The 22,817-nt window shown below is 33.4% G+C and overlaps 1 protein-coding gene across 5 annotated transcripts in view; it reads right to left on the bottom strand.

Annotated features, from left to right (window-relative positions):
* Positions 1-1,212: 1,212 nt before the first annotated feature.
* Positions 1,213-22,817, bottom strand: part of ARHGAP5 (Rho GTPase activating protein 5) — a 105,279-nt gene continuing 83,674 nt past the window's right edge. For 4 of the 5 annotated variants that reach the window (XM_027568974.2, XM_027568973.2, XM_027568975.2 and 1 more), the window contains exons 4-7: positions 12,717-12,794; positions 10,225-10,356; positions 9,391-9,496; positions 1,213-5,406 (exon numbers count right to left, since the gene is read on the bottom strand). In XM_027568974.2, coding sequence (XP_027424775.1) covers positions 5,079-5,406; positions 9,391-9,496; positions 10,225-10,356; positions 12,717-12,794 — 644 coding nt within the window. In that variant the 3' untranslated portion in view covers positions 1,213-5,078. Of the gene's footprint in view, positions 5,407-9,390; positions 9,497-10,224; positions 10,357-12,716; positions 12,795-22,817 lie in introns of those variants that run through there. The other variant, XR_003515567.2, reaches the window with a different exon arrangement.

Below are 22,817 nucleotides of genomic sequence, written 5' to 3' on the forward strand. Positions count from 1 at the left end.
AACTGTACCTTTGAGCACGAACAAAGATGAAAAAGCTGAAAATGAAATTTCCAAGAAGTAAATTTGAGAGGGTATCCAAAGGTTATGTTCTTTCAGATAGCTTGGGATTTTGTTTTTAAAATCTTTTCACCTGCACATTTAAAATAACCTAAGTCCTATGCTAATAATAACAGCAAGGATAGTATGGAGTGCTTCTAATTTTACTTATCATTTTAGAGTAATAAATATAAGGTGGCTTCACTGAACAACTACAAAGACATTTATTTGGATAAAATGAAACACCAAAAATCTAGAGAAAAGGGAAAAAAAACTGAGAGCTCCAAATTTAAAATGGGTAAGATCTTTTAAAAACTGGCAAGCACCTAAAACATATTAAATGATTAGGACAAAACATTCAGTTCAAGGTCACAAAAAATGATCTTGTGAGTAGATACCTAATTACAAGTAACTTGGATGATTTAGTGAAGCAATGAATAAAGAGGTCAATTGTTAAGCCCTACATCACTTGTATTGGAGTTAAGATTTAATACAGAATAAAAATAAATCTGAAAAAATAGGTCACAACACTAACAGAATCTTAACTAAAAATTAGGCAAACTTTCAGGAGAGCCATTAAGTTGTTCATCATTTTCACCATGTGAGGCAAATAAAATTGAATAGAAAATCTACTCTGTGGGAACATACAAATGTTATTCCCACAAATTCCATGACAACTACTCAGTGTGTATACTGCAGGTCTTAGACTAATTTGTAAAGTGACTAAACCTAAACTGCTAGCACTGCATTTTTATAGTTTTATGTATTAAACTTAGTAATGACCGAAATCTTAACTTTGACTATTAGTTTTTCAAAATCATTCCTATTGCCTGAAAGATTTCTGTAAGACAAATATTAAATACTTAAAAGATTTAAGTGATACGAGAACTGTGAATTCCCCCCACCTAGACCCACCTACCTACAAAGAAATAAAATATGGGGTGAGGGGGATAAATGGAATCACGCTCATAGGATGATGACAAGGTTCCACTGAACAGTTAATGTTTTGTCCAAAGTTCATTAATTAGATTTTAACTACTTTAAAGAGATCATGGTACCTGGCTATCTAATGGCTGGATACTGGGCATCAGCTATCAATGCCTGTACAGTTTGCTCAACTACACACAGATGTTACCATAAGAAATCAATTTTGAAGAGTAATTCCTTCCCCTATTAAATCCTGGAAAATTTTATTTCCAGATGTATCTGATTCCAGATAAATTGAAAAGGCTGCTGAGAATTCCAAGAGTTCAAATACAATAAAAAATAAAGACCTATAAAGCATTGAAACAAATCAGAAATTGTTCAGCCTAAAAATTAATTAAAATGATTGAATTCAAGATAAACAAAAAGATTAAAGTCAAACAAACTTTACCAGATCTATAGATTCCGAGAACATACATCCATAAAGTTGGGCTTAATATCCATAATCCATGAAGAGAAAACAAAAGTATATTCTTCAACGTCAGCAGCTCTGCTAATAAACTGGAATAGGCTTCAAAATCTTTCCAGGGGCTCAAAAGAATGTCTAGCCACAGTTCAAAATTCAGGTTCAGGTAACAGCTGAGTCAGATATCTGAGCAATCCATCTTTTCCTGAACATTTAAAAACTGAATCTCCACCAGTATGTATGCATTCAAAACGAATTTTGGATCTCCTCTCGTGGTATAATAAAGCTCAATAATATACCTCCCTAATAAAACTTTCATCATATTGACAAATTTATTTTTATTTTCCTATTTTACGCCAAGAAAAAAGGCTTTTACCAATGAAATGGTAAAATTAGAGGCAACTAGAACTTAAAATTACATAGCTTCTTAATGTTTTATTCATAGCATTCTTTATACAGAAGCTTCACTGATATTTAATTTACTGCAGCATCCTGTGGGTGAAGCACAAAATTACATTAATTATAAACAAAGAAACAAAGCACTTCTGACTTTTTAAAACTATATATATATATTTATATCCAGTTGACAAATAGCATCACATTACCGTATAAAAAACTAAAAATCACCATGGAAGCTAAGGCCTAAATTCTTATTCCAATTGTTCCCTTTTGTTTATATCTAAGAAATTTTAGAAATTAAATTTCAGTACCTCAAAAAAAAGGTCTACATTATTTACAGACAGTATGGAAAATAAAAGATGCTTTTTGGCTAAGTTAGATTGCTGTTACCTACAGTATATACAGTGTAAATTTTAGGGGGGGAAGAGCACTACTCAACAAATACTATTTCAAATGGAAATGTATTATGCCTACAATTTTGTTCTAAAATTAATTGTGTATCCTAGTGTCTGTCTGTTGAATAGAATTTGTCTTCCAATAAATCTACTAAAAATTTGAAAAGGAGTACCACTATGCTTCTTTATATTGCTAATCTAGACACTATTAAGTACAACACTGTAATAACTATAAGCACTGAAGCTTAAATGAAACAATGGCAACATGTGTGTAGATGGAATTTTATTTAAAATTGTAAAATATAATGCCTTAATATTTACCCATAATTATGAGACTATCTAATATTCTTTTCATCCTTTAAGTCTCATTATATAATATGTCCCTAAACAGTGAAACCTTCCAGTAACTTACCAGAGAAAAAGTTTATTTATATTATTCTGTTCTTAGAATTATTTTTCTAATAATTAAAAACATATCTAAACCCTTGGCAAAAACAAACGCAATCAATTCAGTGTAACAGACTGAGCTTTAAACTGTACTTTAATTTTCAATTAACTGTAACCTACAGGTTAATTGAACCAAATGTAGAATTTTAAATGACCCCTATGAAGGTTTTCAAATCAATTATAGAATGCATAGAAAAGTGGAGGTAAGTTTTGGGGAAGGTGTAAGGTAGTTAATGTGGAAAATGGTAAATGCTAAACAAAATGGTACTAAATGTACATGAAAGTTAAATTAACATAGTATAAAAGAGAATAGCTTAAATAAACTGGGATTCACATATTACAATAGCAAAGTCATGACCGAATGAACTGAAGACAAGAACAGTTCTGAAAATTCTCTTTTCAGCCTACTTCCAAAAGAAATAGTCAGGCTTTTTTCCTGTACATAGTTTTGAGCTTTGTCTATACCATATATAGTAGAAAAATAAATTCTTTAGCAACCTAGAAACAGTTTATAAAACTCTTAAAGTTTAATTTTCTTTGCCAGACATGCCAATGTTAAACTGACAGCTATAAATTAAAGCTATATAGACAATAGGTTATTAAGTAATATAGAACAAGTTAAGAATACTACATTTACCGGATTTTTCTTTTTAAAAATTACTGTACTTTCTTAATTCCTGTGTGCTTTGCAATAGGAATAATAGGGACTTTGTTTTCTTAGAAAAGATAATAACACATAAGAGTATAACACAAGTAAGATAATTTATAATATACATGTACTTCAAAACAGCAGCCTGGTTCATGTTGACATCTTGATTCTGAAGTTAAAATTAGAAGTACAATACCTAGGACATAACAGTTGGGAAAGACAGTATTTATTTTAGGGAAAAATGAGCAAATCAAACTCTTAGGAGCCTCAAATCTCAAAATCATCTATTTACTATAATACACATAAGACAACCTTAAAATTGCAATATGAATGAGGATTACAACATGGACCAAAGAATTTCCTCTTCCTACAGAAAAATGTAACCTAACAATGAAAAACACACCATTTTTTTTCTTTCTAGAAAAAAATGGCATGGTTTGATAATAAACGAATTTTGAATGAAGCCTAAAAATATTTACCCTATGCCACCTATTCTGAAATTTTTATCCATAATTTAGTGTTCTGGTTTTATCTTCACTAACCAAATGTTTAACCTCCAAAGCAGCAGTCATTTACAGCAAATCTGGTACCAACGTCAGAAGAAAAAACTGTTTTAAAAAATGGTGCAAAAGCATTTTGATTTTAGTACAACATATCGCAGAAAAGAATATGAATACAAGTTTGCAATTTTATATATACACACTCCAAAGAGGCTGTCAGTACCCAAAGTATTTTTATTGCTATATTAGCAATGGATTTTTGGATATGTTTTTAAGGGCCACATAAAAATAGATTCAAGGAACAGATTAAATTGAAGTCCTAGATTAAAATGTTTGGTTTAAAGAATTTTCTACAACAAATTCCATGTTTATGTACGAAAAGTTATATAACCTTATATGAAAATGTCATGAAGTATTTTCTACACTATACTAAATGTATTTCCCAAGAGGGAAAAAATTAAAATATCTAAAATATATTAGATTAAGATTACAAGACCATCATAGATCTTTTGAACATGCATCTGTTTACAGAATTAACAGTATACAAGATGTTTATTTCATTATGGACCATAAAGAAATGAGTTGGTGACAACTATCCTTTGCACAACATTATCAACTCACTTTTGCCACAAGTATGTCCTTGGTACGTGTGTACAAGAAATATGTTTGTTTACCCCTCATCAAATCATCCACAGGTTTACTTAGAAGATGAAGGTGCAGAAATGTTAGGTGTATTTTTCTTTCTTTCAAACAACATCCCAAGCACGGCATAAGTAGCCTGAAATTATAAAATACTTAACTGGGCTTTTAGTTATCTACACAGATTGCTAAAATGTAAATTAAGTTGCCCAAATTAGCACATCAAATAACAAAATCAGCCATAAAGCAGGCTGAAAAGCATTAAATGTTTCATATATGTGAGTTTTTAAATCATTTAATTTCTATAGAAAAATTTTATTCACAATATAATGTGACAGAAAATGCCACAGGAATGATATACTGATTGCAATAAGGTTGCATGCAACAGCAGCTTTGCATTTTATAGCTATTTTTGTTTATAAAAATTAAACCTCTCCAGTCATGCTTATCACATGGTCTTAGATTTGTAATGTAAGGAACACCATATAGTTCAAAGAGAAAATGTTTCATCATTTTTAATGTGAATTACCTGTAAGAAAAATCAAGTATACTACTGAACCCTGAAACATGCATGCCTAGATTTGCTTTTTGTCAATTTCAGGCTGTCTGCAATCAATTCCTACTTATATAATACCAAGAGGATCTGTCTGTAACTGTGGTTGAATCAACTGAGGTTGCAAGGGTGGTGGCAACTGAAGCGGTACCATTGGTTCCACCAACTGTCCTGGGTTTGAAGGTGGTGGAGGAGCCACAGTGTTCACAGTTTCTACAATTTCTCCATTATAAAAGAAAAACTGACACTGCTGAATGAACGTTTCAACAACAGACTGATGAATCTTAGTGGTAGACAGAAACTCTCGATTTTCAAAATCGGGTCTCATCAAAGTTGGCCAAAAGCAGATGGACAAGTTGTCTGCTGTCATTAGGTTGATTTTATTCTGCTGACTAACCCTGAAATTATGATAGGAAAAAACAGTTAGAAACCAATCAAAATTCATGACAATTTAAGTATCCTAGATCTCAGATGATTTAGTTTTAAAACCTTTTATCTTAACTTCAAATTTAAAACATTTTTCTTCTTATACATTCTAAGATGTTCAACTACATTCCAGTAACAGGAGACAGCAGTAAAATCCATTTCTTATGAGAATCAAAGATAGTCTTTAAAAAAAAAAAAATTGTTGTACCCAGGGGTTTTATAATTTACTTATAGAAGCCTCCTTAATTTGTGTGTGGGGAAAAAAAAAAAACACCTTTTTCTCAGAGTAAAGAGAACATGTGACAAATTTTAATGAGTTTCTGGTAACAGAAAATTCTAATTGCATATACAAATTCCTTGACTATTATGAGATGAAGAGACAACTATGGTATGCCATCTCTCTGAACCTTGGAAAAACCAAACTAGAAAAATTACTCTATCATAATGCTCCAACCAAGAGGCTTTTCAGCTTACAAAAACATTAATTTCTAGTACTGCAAAAACTAATTTTTTCAATCATTAAGTATTTGTACCTTGCTCCAAATTTAATTTGAAAGACAAAAGTTCACAGAAACACGTTCCACCTTAAAATTCTTAGGATTTAATAATTTACAAATGATCAATCATACGTTATTAACAGATTTACATATAGTTCTTTAAATATGTGAGCAAGCACTTCTATCATTATCTGTAAGAAACAAGAAACATAGAGGCAAATCTTGAATTATAACTCAAAATTATTAAATTGGGAAAGAATCTTAGTATTTTTATCTGACCCTCTTATTCCACACATAGAGAAACAGCCCAGTATGCAAGGTAGTGGGAAAATCTCATAATTAAATTTGGCCAACCATAGGAATTACTCATCAGACATAAAATATGTGCCTTAAATATATGTGTTCTATGGTAAAAGTTATTACTGTTAAGAGTCAAAATTAGTATATTCAGAATAAAATTAATCTTTTGTTAAAATATAGTGGGCCTAGTCAGGTGTTTCTATGCAGTAAGCAAGTATAGATTCTGAGAAAAGAAAAAAAACCTTAAAAGTTGAAAGACATGAGAGTATGGGCATCAGGTCTAATTGCTGGGTCAAAAATTGTAAAAGAAAGGTACCAAATAAGAGATGAGGGTGGCCAGGGAAGGGTTCTTTGAAGAGGTAATGTTTGATGTATGAGTTAAGAGTGATGGGCATTTGGTAAAACGGTAGGAAGGAAGGGTAATTCAGTCAAAACTAGTGGTTCTCAACTTCAGTGTATATCAGAACCTCCTGGAGGGCTTGTTAAAACACAGTGGTAATTACGTCTGGGGTGGGACCTGATAATTTGCATTCCTAACAAGTTCTGAGGTGATGCTGCTGCTGGTTTGAGGACTGCATTTTGAGAACTGAGGCAGTCCACATTAAGACGTAATGACAGACAGGCACAAATTGATACTTTTGGTTAAGTGCTATTAGTTTAATACAGTTACCTGATGTGTGCTTGGGGGAATTGGAAAGAAGGTATAACTGAAGAAGTTAGAACCAGACTACTTAAACAGTTTTTTCTTTAGAATATAGGATGTTATTCAATCAGGAAGAGATATTTATAGAAAGATCATTCTGACATCAATCAGAGGAGGATCAAGAGGAAAACTGGCATGGAGAGAGCTTAATTACAAAGAAACTAGAGTTAACTAAATGAGAAATGATAATGGCTAAACTAAAGCCATGGCAGAGGAACAAAAAGGAAAATTAATGAGGAAAAAATGGATTTGACACAGTAACTCACTGAATATGGAAGGTGAAAGAGAATATAACAAAAGAGTAACTCTATGGATGAGTTTTTGCAATTTGTCAATCATCCATTATATATTTATTTGTCATTTATTTCCTATACTAGAATTTAAGTTCCATGGAATGAGTGTCTGCTTTATTCACATGCTATGTCCCTAGGATTTGTAAGAATATCTGGCACACAGAGTTCCCACTACAGTCTATACTTATTAGAGTCCTACTACAGTCCTTTTAAAATTTAGGTCTGATGATGTTATTTCTCTGCTCTACTCTCCAGTGGTCCATCTACCATTAAGAGTAACTGGCATGCAATGCTATTTTCATTGAGACCAAGTGTCATTCCCCATATCCCCATAAATGTCAGTTGAAGTCAACAATGTGCTTAGTGACCTACACCCATAAAGCAACTTCCTTACCAGTAAAACATTTTGAGGATTAAAGCTAGTTAAGCCTACACTCTGTGTTAATACTGTCCTATATGACCTCGCATGGTCTCTTCCCTTTCTGACCTTACCTCTTAACCCTGTCTATCCTTCTCTCTACTGGAATCACGAAGTCCTCGGCTATTCCTAACACATCATATATGCTTCTGTTGCGTGGCTGTTATTACTGAAGCCAAGCATGAAAGTGTCTAAAATAATACTGATTGTGGGCTAGCACTGTGTTTCTTTGAACGTGCCTTTGTCTTTTTTCCCTATTCTTTTAAATGAAATACAATTCTTACTTCAGCACTTTAATCTGGCCAGACAATAATATGTTCACAAACCATCCTTACACTCCGTATTGGGTAAGGTCTGATAGTACCATGTACACATCTGTTATCATATCAAAAACCACTTGTATGGTAATTTTCAAAAGATGATATTCCACTAATTATATGTTAATATCAGTATGCTGGTATTTTCCCAAAGAGGGAGACTTCAGAGAACGGTTACTAGAAATGTTAATATAATTTTATACTACACTGAGTGCAACAATAAAACTTTAAACATTGGTTAATATTCTCTTTTAAGAGGTAAAAACTGAAATATACTTGGGTTTTAGCATTGGTGTAGTTAAAAAAAAACAACAAACTTCAGTTCATTAAAGTGTCACTAAAAAATACTATGAAGAGACTTTTGAAAAAATAAGCACAAATACTAATAATTGTTTAGTCCCAAGAACAACTCTGTGAGGTGTTTTTTTTTTTTTTAAAGATTTTATTTATTTATTTGAGAGAAAGAATGAGATAGAGAGAGCATGAGAGGGGGGAGGGTCAGAGGGAGAAGCAGACTCCCTGCTGAGCAGGGAGCCCGACGCGGGACTCAATCCCGGGACTCCAGGATCATGACCTGAGCCGAAGGCAGTCGCTTAACCAACTGAGCCACCCAGGCACCCCTGAGGTGTTATTTTTCTCATTTTTAACAGTTGAGAAAATGAAGACTTAAAAGCAAGAGTAACTAATCTGCCTACAGTCACAGAATAAAAATGTTTCAAAACCAAGCCTGTTTGACTCAACAGTCTGAGCTTTAAGCTCTTATACAATACTTTCACTTAAGAAATGGCATTGTGAGTAGTTATCATTTTAGAAAAAAGAATAAACTTCAAGCTTAATATACTTAGGGCTTTTAATACAGGATTAATGTCTTGCATTTCAGGTTAACAGTGTAGATAATAAGATGAATTTAAGTTTCTGATAAAAATTTCACTGTGTGGGCTATATCCAAACAAAACAGGCAAGATATACAAAAGTAACACAGTGTGATACAAAAAGCAAATGAAACATCTTAAAATAAGACTTAGGTTCTACTTTAAGATGTTACTTATTATGTGACACTGAGCATATAATTTCCCTCTTTAAACCTCAATTTTTCCAACTTCAAATAGGTTGATTTGGTTAATTATTTAAGAGTTATTTCATACCTATAATTTCAAGATTTTACAGAAGAGAACTATTAAAGAATAATAAAAAACAGGGGGGTTGTACCTATTATACTATTCATGTAATCATTAAATGTACTAAAAGAGCCATACAACACCTTTCTTTAAACAAGTTGAAATATCTATTTTAAAAATCCGGAAAAAAATAGAACCAAAATTGAACTGTATGTTTAAATTAGTTTGCCTCCTTTTCTCTCAGAATTTATCAAGTCTGAAGTTTGAATGAAATTTATAGTGCATTTGCAAAAACAAAAAATAAAAATACCTGTTTAGATGTGTTATTACATATCTAAATACATCATAGTTTACAGGATGAAATTTCTTAACAATTTCTTTCAATGCATGAAGACGTTCTGTTTTATCTGGGATTTCTGTAAAATTAGATAGAAATCTGTTAAAATTCATACATTTAAAAATATTCGATAAAGCTTCCTGCTTTACTTATTGTAAAAGACAATGAAAAATCTTTTTGAAGCACATTAGGATAGGTAAACAAAAACAAAATATTCTAAAGAACCTGCTAAATACATTATCATCTATTACAACAGCCTTTCTGCAAATAAAGCTAATCAGAGGTCTAAGTGACTCGGAGACAGTAAAAAAAAAAAAAAACCAAAAAAACTGAGTAAGTACTTATTTTCCTACCTTTTTCAAAAAATGAAGACACGAGGCCAAAGTTATTTTGACTTTAAAAAATTTAAATACACATGTGTACATACCACAAACAGGTTAATATTTTACTGAAATACATTACAGATACATTGATTTGATTTAATTTTATTTTATTTCTCATTTAATTTTCTTAAAAAGCCTTTGAGTTTGATCAAAAATGCAAATCTCAAATTTCTAGTACAGTGATCTTCAAACTTCCAGAAGCACTGAGTCACCTGAGAGACCAGCTAAAACTAAGTATTCCTGGGGAACACCCCCCAGATTCTGATTTTGTTTACTTGAAGGAAAATATGTTTAAGAAAGAGTCTTATAAGCTAAATTTTTATTAGCTACATGTTCTAGTGCAAGACTGATTTTAACACATAACAATCAGGATATAAAACCCACCATCATCATCCCTCTCCAAAAAAGGAGGCTTGTAACTTACTTGCTGCTTCCAATAACTCTGGATGAAGAGAATATGGAATTAAAGGGTCTGGCAGATCTGCAAAGAAAGCTTTAAGAGCTCCAGCTACAGCATTTACTGTTACTTCCATTGATACTAGACTGATATTATGATCTACAAGACAAAAATTTAAATTTAAATTTATAAAATAAAATTCTGATTTATTGTAAGAGAAGTAAGCTCAACAGGTACTTGTAGATCCAAAGTTTTAGAATCTTCTCATCAGCCATGTTTCTTTACAGGCTGATACATCCCTCCCCCACTGTTTTAAGTTTGCCTGACATAAGGAAAGGGAGAACCAAGAAAGAAGCATCTTCTATTACAACAAAAAATGCTGTCAGGCTTATTAGTATGCTGAAGAACATTAGCTTTCACTAACATCTATCTTTTAAAATATTTTGTTTATACAAGCTATTTAAAAAGGCAGTAAGAAAACAGACAAAAGACAGGAATTAAGCACATAAATCTGAGTTACACCTTCTAGTTTATGCTTCATTTTTTGTATGAAATACTTTTAATTTCAACATTTATCAGTGAAATTCTGACAAATAACAAGAATGGAAAATACTAAAGATGTATCATAAGGTTAATTTGCTATTAAAAGAATCAATATTTTCCTGTTACAAGTACAATGGATACTTATGATGGAAAATGGACAAACACAGACCAACAAGAGAAAAAAATTACCCCTATACCTAGAGACAATCACTGTTTATACTTTATTTTAGCATATTTCCTTTCAGCCCTTTTCCACTTATTAAAAAAATAAAATAATCATACAAATCATAAATACATTTTATACTGGATTTCATTTTCAAGGCATTACCTAAGATTATTAAAATTTCACAAACAACTTTTTAAAAACTTTTCTGTGTGCTAGATAACATTTAATTGTAATAACTGAAAAGCTAAAAGAATAGTACTAAGAACCTACATATATCCTTAACCCATTATTAACCTTTTGCCCTAAATAGTTTTAATGACCACAAAATATTCCCCCAGATTTAACAATATACATAATATTTTATTACTGAACATTTGGATTTCATTTAAAAACATTAAAGATACTATGATAAACACTTTTATATACTAAAGCTTATTTTCTTAGGCTACATTCCTTGTAACAATAGCTCTCTGAAGAATATTTAATATGGTCATACAGAAAACTCTTCATTATCTCATTATTCATCATAGTTCCTCTAATCACTCCCATTAAATATGAAAAAGTTAGGATTAAGAAAAACTAACTTCCCTACAGCACAAAGACAGTAAGTGGCAGACCAGAAAATAAAACCAGGCAGTCTAATTAAAGAGGCCCTAGTACTGACCACTACCCGTTCCTTATTTTAAGTGAAATTGCACAAATTTGATATTATAAAGTTCCAGTTTATCCAACAAAATATTTTTAAAAAATTAAGTACTATATATACAATATACTTTTAAAGCAAGGAAAACACACACACCACTCAACAACTGACATTTTACCATTTCAACACACACAAATCTACATTATTTTACATGGTTATCTAGTATTCTGCTCATAAGCACAGTGGGTAGGCCCCCTCCTCCTTTTTAAAAAATTTCAGACAATGCTGCAATGATTACCCTTTCAAGTATATCTTGGTAAGCTTACACTAAGACTTTTGTAACATAAATATTTGTAAGTGGAATTTCTCTAGCAAAGATATCTGAATTTTAATAAATATACATGAATTGCCTCTCAAAAGGCAACATACCTGGCTTGTCTATACTCTATCAACAATCTTTTTCACTGATAATAAACACAACAAAACCAAATATTTTTGCTTTAATTTTTTATCTACAAGTCATAGAGACAGAGCATATTTTCATAAACTTGGTCACTTTCTTCTGACGTGAATTGCTTAATCTAGCTTAGATAATATTCCATAACTTCCTCAAGTTTATAGTTTGTCTCCTGATTTTACATTTTATCCACTATCTCACACAGAATTTTTACCTTTTTAGGTAGTCCAATTTATTATCTTGTCTATGCTTTCTAGGTTTCATATAAAATTTAGGCCTTTCCGTACTCTAAGATTATAAAAATATTCACTCCTTTTTCTCCATAATGCTCAGTTTTCATTTTTCGTATTTAAAACTTTGATTTCTTACAGAATTTACTTTGAGTAGGGAACTGTTTTGTTTTTATTCCTAATGGTTAGTTGACCCTACAGCATGAAATAAAATTTTAAATGCATCTTTAAATAAGTACTATCTCTGCTATACAAAGATGCTGGTATGTCATAAGTCAATTTATTATTGCTTTTCTAATTCTGGCAATGGATTTATAGGTTTTCTATTTCCTACTGTGGTATTTATTCTATCACATACTTCTAATCCTGTTTCAAAACTCCTTCCCCTCAAAATCCCATATCCTTAGAAAATCAATCTTCCCACCATGAAATATCAATAAGGAAAATAATTTTAAAATGATTTTATTTTATATGCCATACCTTGATCAAACTGCTTTTGAATATTGTCTTGATCAGTTTTGTTCCCACTAACACGATAGAGTCCTTCAGTACATAATCCTAAAAGAAAAGAAATATACAAGCTTTTATAATACATACTTATCTACAACAAAAAATATACTTAAGCTTATGTACATCTTAGTGACTTACAAAAACATGGTGGTAAGGTGTTAAGAATTTAATTTTTTTGAGCATTTCTTTTTAAATTCTCAATGGACTACTTTTTCTGTTTAATCATTTAGGACACCCAGGTTCCATGCAAAATAAGAAGACAAGTTTCTCCCTATTTCTCCCACCAAATACAGCTAAAATTCCTGAGCACAATATATAGAAAGTCAAAAGACTAGTGGAGAGAAAGTGAGCTATCTAAGGACCCTGGAACTTGAAGAACAATAAGACAGTGAGTTCTCTGGGTTTTCTTTTTGCCTCATATATACTGGATTGGACAACAGAAGCCTGCAACCCAGAAATACCACCACTCACTAAGCACAGGCAAAAAAGAAAAAGAGTAAGAGAAAACCAACCACAACAAGAAAAACCTGCTTTCTCTAGTGAAAGGTGTGGCCTTAGAAAGCAAAACAAAACAAAACAAAACAAACAAGTAAAACAAAACATTTTTTAACTGCCCTCCTCTAGCCAAAGACCATGAAACCCACTCCTCACATGTAGGGAGATTAGAATTCCACTTCTGCCCAGCAGTAAGAAATGCACCCCTTCCCCTCCCTGGAATGTCACTAGAGGTGAATGGAGACTAGATCCTGACAAAAGAGGGAAACTACCCTCCCCACCATGGCAGTGTCAGTAGAACCCTATGGAGACCAAGTAAGGCATCTGGACTTCCATCCCCAACTTGAAGTAATGAAGCAGCTCTCCTTCCCTGCTCATGCAGTGTCAGAAGAGGCCTGCTAAAACAGAAGATCCAAAATCTCATAGCATACTATCCAAAATGCCTGGCATACTACAATAAAGCTAAAATCATTTATCATACCACAAATGAAGAAAATCTTAACATGAATAAGAAAAGACAATTAACAGACACCAACACAAAGGCATCAGGTGTGGAATAATCTGACAAGGATTTTAAAGCAGCTATCATAAAATAATTCAACAAGCAATTATAAATACACTAGGAACAAAAAATAGAAAGTTTCAGCAAAAAAACAGAAATACAGTAAGAACTGGATATTTTAGAACTAAGAAATAACAGAACCAGACCTTGAAGATAAATCAACAGAAATTACAGAGTCTAAACAACATAAAGAAATTATACTGGAGAAGAAAAAACAAAAGAAAGAAAGAAAGAAAGAAAAAAAAGAAAAGCCTCAGGGACTTGTAGACAATAACAAAAGATCTAACATTTATATGTCACTGGCCAAAAGTCTATAGCTATTCTCTATGTTCAACAGGAAGTTCCTCAAACCAATTCTAAAAGAAACTCAATTTGATAAGAGGTTATCTTGGGTGGTTGGAAAACTAATTTGGGAAGAGACATAAAGGATGATAAAAATGTTCTGTCTCTTGACAGGTATGTGGATGAAACAGGGGTATGCATTTGTCTCAACTCAATCTAAGTGTACCCTTAAGTTTGGTGCACTTCACTCTATGTAACTGGACCTTAAAAAAAAACAAACTGGGAGCCACTTACTGAACTCTACTTAGTAGGTTTCAAATCTAGGGTGTAATGTATACTTTTGCACATTCCAGACTTGAGCAAATTAGTAAATATGCAGAGAATAGAAGGAGCAAGGATTCCCACTGTTGGAGAAGGAAATTACTACTAAGAAAAGAGGGTATAGAATTAAATGTACTTTGTGGCATTAGACTGAAATTGAAGGTAACAGCAAAAACTCATGGTTTTTAATAGACTGCTACAGAAATAAGTACAGATACATACATACATATATTTCTTAGCTTTCCTAGCCTTTTCTGCTAAGATGGTCCATAAACAGCCCCAATGTTGGTTTCTAAATACCATTCTCTACCAAAACAAACCAGAGCAATCTGGAGCAAAGCCTGATGATGCCAAAGTTGAATCAGAAAAAGTATAAGCCAAGCCTGGTACATCTTGTGCCAGAAAACTGAAAAAGTACTTAAAGAATTATGGGGACATATCTTAAAAGGACACAGAAGCCATGAAGGAGACTAAGTTACAATGATCTGAATATCAAAATATATAAAAACATTAATGGATTATAAACCATTGACTATATTAAGAATGAATGAATCCATATCAATATAAAAAAAGTTAATAAATTAAAGTTTTAACTTCAGTGATGAAGTCTGGTAGATATAGCACCAAATAATCAAAATTAATAACACCTATATTGGGGCAAACTGACATTTTGTCTGAACAGATATGATGTACTTAAAAAGACGTATCACCCTGTTGGTATTTCTAATAAAAAAGGGTAATTCAAATCTAATAATGGGAAACATCACACAAACTCAAATTGAGGAAGAGAGAGTAGTTCATTTGTATAGTGAAATGTCAACCAATAACCACAGGAGAAATGATAGAGATTTAAAAAATCAATGAAGGGTGACTTGGTGGCTCAGTTGGTTAAGCAGCTGCCTTCGGCTCAGGTCATGATCCCAGAGTCCCAGGATCGAGTCCCTCATTGGGATCCTGACTCGGGGGGGAGTCTGCTTCTCCCTCTGACCCTCTCATGCTTTTTTTCTCTCTCTCTCAAATAAATAAATAAAATCTTTTTAAAAAATTAAAAAAAAATTAAAAATCAATGAAGACTAAAACTAGTGGCTAAGAGTCTGATGATAATTTCCAAAAATTCTTTTGAATTAAAGGGGTTTTAAAAGACTAAAAGAACACTAAATGCAATGCACCTAAATTAAATTATATCCTAGACTGCCCCTCTCATAGAGTTAAATGGCCCAAAATGTCAATAATGCTGAGGTTGACAACCACTGACATAGTGCAAAGCATTTAATATTTCTCACTAAATAAAAATTTTAAGGTATTTAATCATACATGCTAAAAATCTTGCCTTCCATTCACTAATAACTAAATGATGTAAAATAAATAAACAAAAAACATCCCTAACTCACTTATCTAGATGTGAATTATCAAAGTTTCACTTGGACTTAAATCACCCGAAGTATCTATCATGGGCCTTCAAACAATAAAGGCATTAGAAATCTATTCCAAAATTCCAAAACTAAATATAGAAGTTTAGAAATTTTGAATGATAACTTTTAACCAAGTATCCTCTTTTTTTCCTTTTATTAGAAAAGTACCTAACCCTTGTGCTGTACAAAGTTCTTGGGATCTGAAAATGGTCTATCTGAATTGCTAATACAGGATATAAAACAAAGAGTTTCACAGACTGTTTCTGTACACCTTCAGGTTGAAATAATCCTAAATCATAAAAGAGATTACAAAGTAAGGAGTGTAGATAACTCATAAATTAGAAAAATATGTCCATGGGGAATGGCATCAGTAAGAGATGAAGATGGGAATTTCAGGGCTTAGTTCCCCCAGAAAAGCAACTAATGAGCTGTCAAAAAGTATCAGAATCAATTTTTGCAGAACTCTGAAATCTAGTAAAAAAAAAAAAAAATCATCACAAGATGATTTTTTATTATCATCTAGAAGGCTTGGTGAAGAAAGCAGCTTCTAACTGTCCATCTACCATACCTCTACACTTCAGATTGGCAACAACCATTATTATGCAGCCTGTGCTCTGGGCAAAGGTTGCAAGTGCCAGAGGGAGCAATAGAGATCTTATTCTCAAAGAAATGTGGTGATACATTTTCACCAGTCTCCCAGATGAACAGCACAAGGGCTTGCTTGTGTTTCACTCAACTTGAAATGTCCCCAGGGGTGAGGTGGTTTCACTGGCATTTAAAGGCACAAGTATTGGCTGTAGCAATTTGGAGCAAGAGACAACAGTCAGGACAAGCAATGGGAGGGAAAGCCTGTGATGGAAGATGTTGGCAAGGGAGACAGTGGCAGAATTACAGCTTTTAAAAAGCTTCAACGTAATACTGGGGAATCAAGAAGTCCACATGCATGCCCAGGGCTAGATACATCCTCAGAAAATGCCTGACAAGATTAGAAACTTTGATCTCTAGGCTGACCACAGGCTCTGCTCAAGCTGGAAGTGAAGGCTCAGGCAGAGTTATAAATGGCTTGGGTAAATGTTGAAAGAGTGCCCCAATAAAATCTGCAAAGACTTGGAAAGGGTTTTTTCCAATGACTTTCAGGCATTTAAACAAACTGTCAAAACACTAGCTAACCACTAATCTAATGGAGTACAGACGTCAGTGGCCACAAATGACAAAAAATACACACTTTACAACAGTATTTTAAGGAAAGTCACCAAACTAGCAAACATAGCCAATAAACAACAGAAACCCTGCTGAGGAGGAGAATCTGATTTCCAGAGATACCACAATATTCAAAACCCCAAAATATGTTTTCAACATTTTAAGAGACATAGAAACAAACAAAACAATATGGTACACTCAAGAAACAAGAGAAATAAACAGAAACTGTCCCTGAGGAAACCCAGTCTTTGCATCACACAAAAACTTTAAATCAACTGTTTAGAAAAATGTATTAACAAAGAACTGAAAGGAACCAGGAGAACAATCACAAAAAATAGTGAGTATCAATAAACAGATAAAAATTACAAAAAGAACTAGAGAGAAATTCTGGATCTCAAAATTAGAATAAAGAAAATGAAAAATACACTACAGAGGGGCGTCTGGGTGACTCAGTCAGTTGAGCGTCTCACTCTTGGTTTTGGCTCAGGTCGTGATCTCATGGGTCATGGCACTGAGTCCTGATCAGCAGGGAGTCTGCTTGAAGATTCTCTCCACTGCCCCTCCCTGCACGCACATGTGTGCTCTCACAAATCAATCAATCCTAAAAAAATTCACAAGAGAGGTTTAAGAACAGATTTTATCTTCAGGTAGAAGAAATAGTGAACTTAAAGACTGGTGGGTTGAGATTATCTATTTTGAGAGAATGCAGAAAAATGGGACAAAACCTAAGAGATTTCTGGGGCACCGTCAAGTTTACCAACATATGCACAAGGGCTTTCCTAGACGGAAAGGAAAATATTTGAAGAAATAACGACCAAGGGGTGCCTGGGTGGCTCAGTAGGTTGAGGGTCCAGCTTTTGATTTGGGATCAGGTCATGATGTCAGGGTTGTGAGATCCAGACCCGGATTGGGCTCCATGCCGGGAGCTTTTCAAAGAAATACTTGTATATAAATCTTCATAAAAGCACTATTCACAAGAGACACAAAATGTAAATAACCCATATAGCCATCACTGGATGAATGGACAAACAAAATGTGGTATATGAGGAGTGACTGCCTGCATCATGGGTACAGGATTTCCTTTGGAGAGATAAATATTTTGGAATTAATTAGAGGTGAGGTTTACACATTATGAATATACTAAATGCTACTGAATTGTATACTTTTAAGTGGTTAAGTTATAGGTTATGTGATTTTTACCTCAAAAAAATTCAAAAGGTCATGTGGGGAAAAAATTCAAAATTGGTGGTAGTATATAAACTTATTCAAGGTAGATGTTACACAATTAAAAATGCATTATTGGGGCACGTGGGTGGCTCAGTTGGTTTAGTGTCTGGACTCTTGCTTTCGGCTCAGGTCACAATCTCATCAGGGTCATGAGATCAAGCCCTGAAGTGGACTCCACACTCAGCACAGAGTTTGGTTGAGATGGTCTCACTCCCTCTGCCCCTTCCCCCACTTACACACGCTCTTTCTCTCTAAAATAAATAAATAAAATCTTAAAAATATTCTTATTGCTTGACAGAAAGGTAAAAACCATGGGGAGGTACATGGGTAAGTAGTAGTATTAAGGCAAAATCATATTTCAAGAAAACTGCACAATGCAATATACATTTAGACAAAATAAAACATTCTATATTAATCAGTTATTTAAAAATTAAATTGGATTATTTGGAAATGCTAAATCAACAAACTGGTCAGTACAGTATGCTGTGTTATACTCATCAGATTCTCTGAGAATTTGGAACTGGGGACTCAAAGATATTTGGTTAGGCTCAGCATGTAATTCAAACTAAGACATAAAAATATAGGATGTGTAAATAGACAAGGTAAATGCAGAGAGAGAAAAGGACACAGAAAAACAGATAATACTACTACCTGGATTCTAGTCCACCGGGGACAGATGCTCTTGGCTTCCAGAGATAATTTTCCTTTCAATTAAGCGTATTTTTTGCATGTGGTTTCTTGCAACCAAAATTACTTAATTTTTTTTTTAAAGATTTTTTTATTTATCTGACAGAGACACAGTGAGAGAGGGAACACAAGCAGGGGGAGTGGGAGAGGGAGAGGCAGGCCTCCCGCAGAGCAGGGAGCCCGATGCGGGGCTCGGTCCCCGGACCCTGGGATCATGACCTGAGTCGAAGGCAGACGCTTAACGACTGAGCCACCCAGACGCCCCCAAAATTAGTTAGATTTTAAAAGCCTTAATTCCTAGGCTATGGAATTCATTTTTTTTTTCTTCTAAGCACTCAATATTTTTAAGTAGAAGACATTTGGGGGTAGGGAGACAACTGGATTAGAAGCAGTAACAGTGTAAATGTGATTTAAAAAGATCTTGATATGGTAGTGACACTGGAAAACAGAAGAAAAATACTACTAAGAAAGGGTAAGGCTTAGGAATTAATGGTGTGTGGGCACAAAGGGTGAAAGAGGAGTCAGATTAATGAAATACCTTTGCCCAGGTTAACTGGGAAAAAGGAACTGGCACTATCAGAAAAAAGGAAATCAAGAGAAGTAGCTTGGGGGAAAATGAACTGAATTTTAATCTTAAATCCCAAGATACCACATCCAAATAGAAAAGTTCAATAGGCAGTCAGGAATAAAGGAAAACACTGGGGTGTGAGAAAGAGATCCAGGAGTCATTCTCTTAGATGTGATGTCCCAAACCTAAAACAAAATGTGTAACAGATTATATGCATAAATAAGATGAACACTAAATGAGGCAGCTATATCTTACTGAAATTAAAACTGTACTTATTCACAAATGCAGAAAAGATATGAACATATGGAGATGTACTATGATGTGTTTTGATTTGAAGGATTTAATATTTCTTAATACAACACCTACTATGTGCTGTGTATTAGAATATGCATGTGATAAAAGATGTAAAATGTACTGTCCCTGATATGAAGCAGTATGCAGTTCAAGAGGCCAGTTATTTTGAGTCTTGAAACAATGGATGCAGTAACATGTCCATCAATCTCAAGCTGAGTATAGTGCGATTTTTCATATGGTAAAAGCTTATAAATCCAGACAAAAATACTATAAGAAAATAAAAGTGCAGACCAGTATCTATTATGAACACAGATGCAAAAATCCTCAACAAAGTATGAGCAAAGTGAATTAAAAAAATGTATAAAAAAGATGATATACTATGACCAAGTGGGATTTATCCGAGGTATGCAAGGCTGGTCCAATATTCAAAAACCAATTAAACAATCCATTAAATCATTAGACTAAAAAAGAAAAATTACACAGTCATACCAATATGCAGAAAAAGCATCTGACAAAATCCAACACTCATTTATGATAAAAACTCTCAGCAAACTAGGAATAGAGGGGAACTTCCTTAATATGATAAAGACTATCTATAAAAAAAAACCTACAGCAAACATACTTAACAGTAAGAAACTTGAATCAGGTACAAGGCAAGGTTGTCCCATCTAATCATGACTTTTGACAGTATACTATAAATCCTTGCCAAAGCAATAAAGAAAAGGAAATCAAAAGCATAAAGATTAGGAAGAAAAACTATTTTTTTTTTTTTTTAACAAATCACACAGTCATCTATGTAGAAAATCAACAGGTGAAAAATCTGGAACTAATAAGTGATTATAGCAAGGTTGCAGGATACAAGGTTAACATATGAAAGTCAGTTACTTTCCTTATATACCAGTGAAGAAGTGGAATTTGAAATTAAAAACGTAATACCATTTACATTAGCACTCCCCAAAATGAAATACTTAAGTATAAATTCAACAAACATGTATACGATCTGCATGAGGAAAACCACAAAACTGATGAATAAAACTCAAATCAAAGAAGTGAAGAGATATTCCATGTTCACAGATAGGAAGACACAATATATTGTCAACATTGTCAGTTCTTCCCAACTTGACTTACAGATTCAATGCAATCCAAATTCTCAGCAAATGATTTTATTATAAATATCAACAAACTGATTCTAAATTTTATAGAGAAAGGCCAAGACTCAAAGCAAATACAATATTCGGAGAGAAGAACAAAGCTGGAGGACTGACACTTACCCAACTTTTAAGACTTACTATAGAGCTACAGTAAACAAGACGATGTGGTATTAAGGAAAACATAGGGAAATAGATCAAGGGAAGAGAATAGAGAACCTAGTAACAGACACCTATAAAGTCAACTAATCTTTAACCAAGGAGCAAAGGCAATAAATACAAGATAATCTTTTCAACAAATGGTGAAATGCTATGTATCTGCATTTAAAAAAAAAAAAATCTAGATATAAACCTTACACCCTTGACAAAAATGAACTCAAAATGGAATATAAATCTAAAACCTAAATGACTCAAAATCTAAAACAGAACTATAAAATGCGTAGAAGATAGCAGTAGAAAACCTAGATAACCTTGGGTATGGTGATGCCTTTTTAGATACAACACTCAAGATATAATCCATGAAGGAAATACTGATAAACTGGACTTCATCAAAACTAAAAATTTCTGTTCTGTGAAAAACAGTATTTTGAGAATTAGAAGACAAGTCACAGACTGGGACAAAGTATTTACAAAAGACATATCTGATAAAGGACTGTTATTCAAAATATACACAGAATGCTTAAAACTCAATAAGAAGAAAACAACTCCATTACAAAACAGGCCAAAGACCGTAACAGACACCATAAAGGAAGATAATACTGGTGGCAAATAAGAGTATGAAAATATGTTCTACGTAGTATGTTACTAGAAAACTGCAAATTAAAACAGTAAGATACCACTACATACCTATTAAAATAACACTAACGAACTCAACTGCTAGCAAGGATGTGGAAAAACAGTAACTCTCATTCACTGTTGGTGAGAATGCAAAATGGTAGACACTTTGGAAGACAGTTTGGCAGTTTCTTACAAAACACATTCTTACCATACCATCCAGCAATTGTATTCCTTGTTATTTACCCAAATGAGTTGAAAACTTAATCCACACAACAATCTGCAGACTATGTTCATAACATTTTAATTCATAATTGCTAAAAGTTGGAAGCAACCCAGATGTCCTTCACTAGGTGTATGGATAAACAAACTGTAGCACATCCAAACACAGAATGTTATTAAGTGCCAAAAAGAAGTAAGTTACCAAGCCACGAAAAGACATGGAAGAATCTTAAAATGCATATTACTAAGTGAAAGAAGCCAATCTGGAAAGCCTACATAACTCTATAATTCCAACTATATGATACCATGGAAAGGCAAAAAGATGGAGAATAAAAAGATCAGCTGGGGTAGAGGAAGGGAGAGTGGGGAGAGATGAATAGGCAGAACACAGAGAATTTTTAGGGCAGTGAAAATACTCCGGTATGTTATCATAATATGGATATGTCATTACACATTTGTCCAAACCCATAGAATGTATAAAACCAAGAGTGAAGTCTAAAGTACACTAGGGACTTTGGGTGATTTTGATACATTAATGTAGGCTGAACTTTGGTAAAAAACGCAGTGTTCTGGTGAGTGATGCTGGTAATGTGGGGTGGGGGTGGGGTTCAAATGTGGGAGCAAGGAATATATACCTTCCTCTCAATTTTGTTATAAACCTAAAATTGCTCTAAAAAAATTAATCTATCTATATATCAAGCTTATAAGGATGAACTAACATTGGGACGCCTGGGTGGCTCAGTCTGTTAAGCGTCTGCCTTCAGCTCAGGTCATGATCCCAGAATCCTGGGATCAAGTTCTGCATCGGCTCCTTGCTCAGTGGGGAGCCTACTTTTCCCTCTGCCTGCCGCTCCCCCTGCCTGTGCTCTATATCTCTCT

This window comes from Zalophus californianus, chromosome 6, assembly GCF_009762305.2.
Source record: "Zalophus californianus isolate mZalCal1 chromosome 6, mZalCal1.pri.v2, whole genome shotgun sequence".
NCBI lineage: Eukaryota > Metazoa > Chordata > Mammalia > Carnivora > Otariidae > Zalophus > Zalophus californianus.